The sequence below is a fragment of the Armigeres subalbatus genome, chromosome 2 (assembly GCF_024139115.2).
Source record: "Armigeres subalbatus isolate Guangzhou_Male chromosome 2, GZ_Asu_2, whole genome shotgun sequence".
Taxonomy (NCBI): domain Eukaryota; kingdom Metazoa; phylum Arthropoda; class Insecta; order Diptera; family Culicidae; genus Armigeres; species Armigeres subalbatus.
The window spans coordinates 168,936,566-168,940,487 of NC_085140.1; the positions used below are offsets into that span (position 1 = coordinate 168,936,566).

The 3,922-nt window shown below is 39.4% G+C and overlaps 1 protein-coding gene across 3 annotated transcripts; it reads left to right on the forward strand.

Moving 5' to 3' along the window:
* The first annotated feature begins 987 nt into the window (after positions 1-987).
* Positions 988-3,922, forward strand: LOC134211159 (acyl-coenzyme A diphosphatase FITM2). Of its 3 annotated transcripts, XM_062687801.1 has the most exons (3): positions 1,328-1,439; positions 1,537-1,664; positions 2,373-3,922. In XM_062687801.1, the coding sequence occupies exon 3, from the start codon at positions 2,389-2,391 to the stop codon at positions 3,709-3,711; it is 1,323 nt and encodes a 440-aa protein (XP_062543785.1). In that variant the 5' UTR covers positions 1,328-1,439; positions 1,537-1,664; positions 2,373-2,388; the 3' UTR covers positions 3,712-3,922. The 3 variants fall into 3 exon arrangements, with proteins under 3 accessions (XP_062543783.1, XP_062543784.1, XP_062543785.1); XM_062687799.1 differs by lacking the exons at positions 1,328-1,439; positions 1,537-1,664 and adding an exon at positions 988-1,190; XM_062687800.1 differs by lacking the exon at positions 1,537-1,664 and having other exon boundaries at positions 1,293-1,439.

Genomic DNA, 3,922 nt, shown 5'->3' on the forward strand with positions numbered 1-3,922 from the left:
GTTTCTGTCAGAAGATGGGTATTATTTTACCCATCGGGACAAGCTCAAATTCTTGCAAAATGGGTAAATAAATACCCTTTTTCCGGCAATGAAATTGCGTTTGCTTTGATACAGATTATTTGCAGATTCTTAAACATGAAAACAAAAACGAAATCAACAAAAACACATTTTTATTCACCAAATATATCTACTATGTACACCTAATTATGTGCCCCGCATGCAAATAACGCTTAATGAAATCTTCTTAGATGGTAACGGTTAGTCTCCGAATGATTTCTTCCATTAGTGGTCCGCATTTCAGGTGGTTTTCAGGCTTCTCTGGACCAAGTCCTTCATGGATTAATTACCCCACGATTTACCTGTAACGAAATTCTAATGAATCTAAAGCACTGTTCACATATTTATTTCAAAGACTTACCATTTCTCCTATTACGGAATCGTCAGGCAGAAATATAAGATGGTCGATTCTATTTTTCTCTGGAATTCCGCACCCGAAGACCTTGGAGCAATTAAGAATTTTTAGTAATAACGATAAATCGTATTTAAAAGACTGTAGTCTGTAGTCGTTTACTTACATCAAAGATGACTATAAGTTCCTTCCAGTTATCTTTGCTTACATTTAACGTGAGTTCGTTGATTTAATTTCCCTAGCAGTAAAAAAACGGGAGTACAGATGAAGAAATGGTTACAACTATTTTTTCACCCATTAATGGGTAAAAAAATATACATTTTTTCTCTCCAAACAAGATTTGAATATGGGTATTTTTTCACCCATTTGTCAGTTTAAAAATTTACCCCTATTTTGACAGATTAATGGACCATCGAAAAATGTATACTTTTTTACCCATTAATGGGTTTTAGCCAGTAACCGTGTTGTTCTCTTTTCGGCCGTAATCATACGTCGTTCGAGATATAGCATTCCTGTGCCTGATTGTTAATAAAATTTGATGTGGATGATGTGGATAGGGTGGATGGTGACTGGTGAGCGAGACCGAGAGCGATTCGGGATTTACGTCAGTCAGTCAGTCTCATGAATGAAATTGTGTTGCGATTATTAATTCTGTGAAATGATAGACTGATTTTAAACATTCATACATTTCACCATCACTACACAAAGCGATTAGTTTGAAGTTACATTAATTAAGTGCAAATAAGCCCTGACCTTTGCCTGAACGCGTCAACAAAGTGATGTAAGTACCATACTTTTCGCACCAAATAGGACTTCCTGATAGCCATTCGTCGTCATCGTTGCGTTTTTATTTTTGGAACATCTTCAACCAGCTGGATCCTCATCCTTTCTCTTTCTAACACGGGCTCAGGAGGCCTGATGTTTATTTTTAATCATCGCGCGAATTTCCTTTTCGATTAGAAATTTTCATAATCAATTTTATGCCATTTTTGTACTTTACGTCGCGGGAGTAGTGCTTTCTCTATTTGAAGTAAGGGGTAAATGTATCATAGTAAAGCATTTTTTTGGGTTCATTAGTTTTAATATGCATTCAAATAAGATGTTATTGGCTTTTTTTTTTAACTCAGGAGGTTCAAGTAAATTCAACAAGTTACTTGAATTATAAATGTCGAAACACCTCCATTCCACTCACTTGAGTTGAAAGAAAGTTGAACAAAGTACGATGTCAACGCTGCCGGCGTGTAATATGCTATAGGTACTCATATTTAGGCTTTCGTTATTCTTCGAAATTGCATGATTAGAATTTTTAATAATACCGGTAGAAAAATAAACTCAAAAATCACAAGCGATTAAAATAAATCAGAAAATCGTAACAACAAATACAGAATAATGTATTATTGGATTTCACATAAGGGAAATTACGGCTTTAGCAGGTTTTGTTGTATAACTGTTTGCCCTTAAATTTGTCCCAATGAGGCTTTGCTAACTAAAATTCAAAAATTAAAATGTTGGGACCAGGTTTCAGATTGATTGATATGAAACGTCATATACCTACACTATTTCCAGTGATGTTAGAATTAGATTTACTTTGTTACTCTATATTGCCGTTATACGCATCACTTTCCCATGTATATAGGGAATCCCAGCAAACATGGGACAAATATGGGTATGACGGCAGTATACTGCCGTGAATCGCATATCTGTCCCATCTTTGCTGGGTTTCCTATTAATATGGGACAAATATGCGATTCACGGCAGTATATTATGTGAAAAACTTGTAATCAGAATACTGCCGTGAATCGCATATTTGTCCCATATGAATAGGAAACCCAGCAAATATGGGACAGATATGTGATTCACGGCAGAATAGTCCAATAAAGGTTGTTCGTACCACAAGCTGAGCATGACAAAGTTGATACGCATATTCTAGCTCAACGTTCTTTGTTTTCACCTTTCATTGCAGAACACGCGAATAACAAATGGCAACCAAGAGGAAGCCGCTACACTCACAAATGGGGGCCGCATCCCAGCGTCCGAACATGAACTTTCGACCGGGAATAAACGACACAACGGCTAGAGCCGAGGCTAAAGGCACCCGACCAACGGCAACGCCAACATCGATTCAAGAAGTTCTCACAATGATGGTTCTGCACGTCTGTAAAAAAGTTATTTTCTTCGACACGAACCTCAAAGTGCCGCTATATCTGGGGAGCTTATTCTTCGTGTCACTGGTTGGAGATTTCTTGCCGTACCCTAAAACGTATTTAGCAAGATCGGACAATTTATTCAATGTGTACTTTGTCAAAATGGGATGGGCATGGACATTGTTATTCTCGTTGCCTTTCCTGGCCATGACCTCCGTGACGGTGTGTTGTGGGAATCATCAGAGACTGGTACGGAATCATCTCCCCCGATTGGGAATAGCCACCGGATTTTGGTTTGTATGGACCAAACTGTTCAACTTGATCGAATCGTCTTATGGCCGCTGTAGTGTTCGAGGATTTGACTCAAAATCTGGTTGCCTCAAGGCAGGACATCTTTGGAATGGGTTTGATATTTCTGGTCATGCTTTTATTTTAATTTACTCCAGCTTAATTCTTATGGAAGAGGCACGATCTATTATTGGCTGGGAGAGTATCAAAGAGCACCTCAGAAATGAAGAGCACAATCGTACAAAGCAAGACAGCACACAAACCACGAATCCGTTGAAGAACCTTAAGGACGATGATTTAAAGGCGTTGAAATACTTTTACACAAGATTCACTCCTACGATTCGATTGTTGTTTGTGGGGATGACCATGTTGCAGCTCCTTTGGGACATTATGCTTGTCGGCACCATGCTTTACTATCACAGAATGGTAGAAAAGGTTCTTAGTGGCATAATCGCAATTCTGACGTGGTTCATTACGTACCGCGCATGGTATCCTGCATCATCGCTACTTCCCGACCCGGTTGGTAAGGGAATGTTCAACTATCAGTCGGCAGCAAAGTCGGCCGAGATTGGCCTCCGGAGAAGAGCTAGCTTGCTGCAACCGAATACTTCCCAAACGCAGGACATCCCCAAGTTCATGGGAATGCCACTGTACACAGCGAGACAGCAGCAGAACGCCAGTGCATCGGCTGCCGGGCTCGGATCACCGGTCGACACCGCCGGAAGCCCGGGACAATCTTCCTCCACAGCGCCAACGACATCTTATGTGAGTAATTTGAATGCGGGGCGATTGGGATCAGCATTCGGCGAGGTGAACAGTCCTCCCTATACTCGATTTCAAGGGAATGTACACCGCAGTAGGTTTGATTGAGATTTGTATAATTGTTCGTTAGAAACTTATAAGGCAATAGCTTGACAATTATTTAATGAGTCTAAATTTAGTCGCTACTCGATTACAAGGCATATTCTGGTCTTTATTTTGCAACCGATTTGTTTTATCGTGGGAGTTGAGGTCAAATAAGAATGGATGAGTTTTTTGATAATTTTCATATCAATAATAAAACTAATATATATATTGAGCA

Bases quoted from the DNA above. Each gene is read 5' to 3' on its own strand.
- LOC134211159 (XM_062687799.1), top strand. From the start codon at position 2,389: ATGGCAACCAAGAGGAAGCCGCTACACTCACAAATGGGGGCCGCATCC.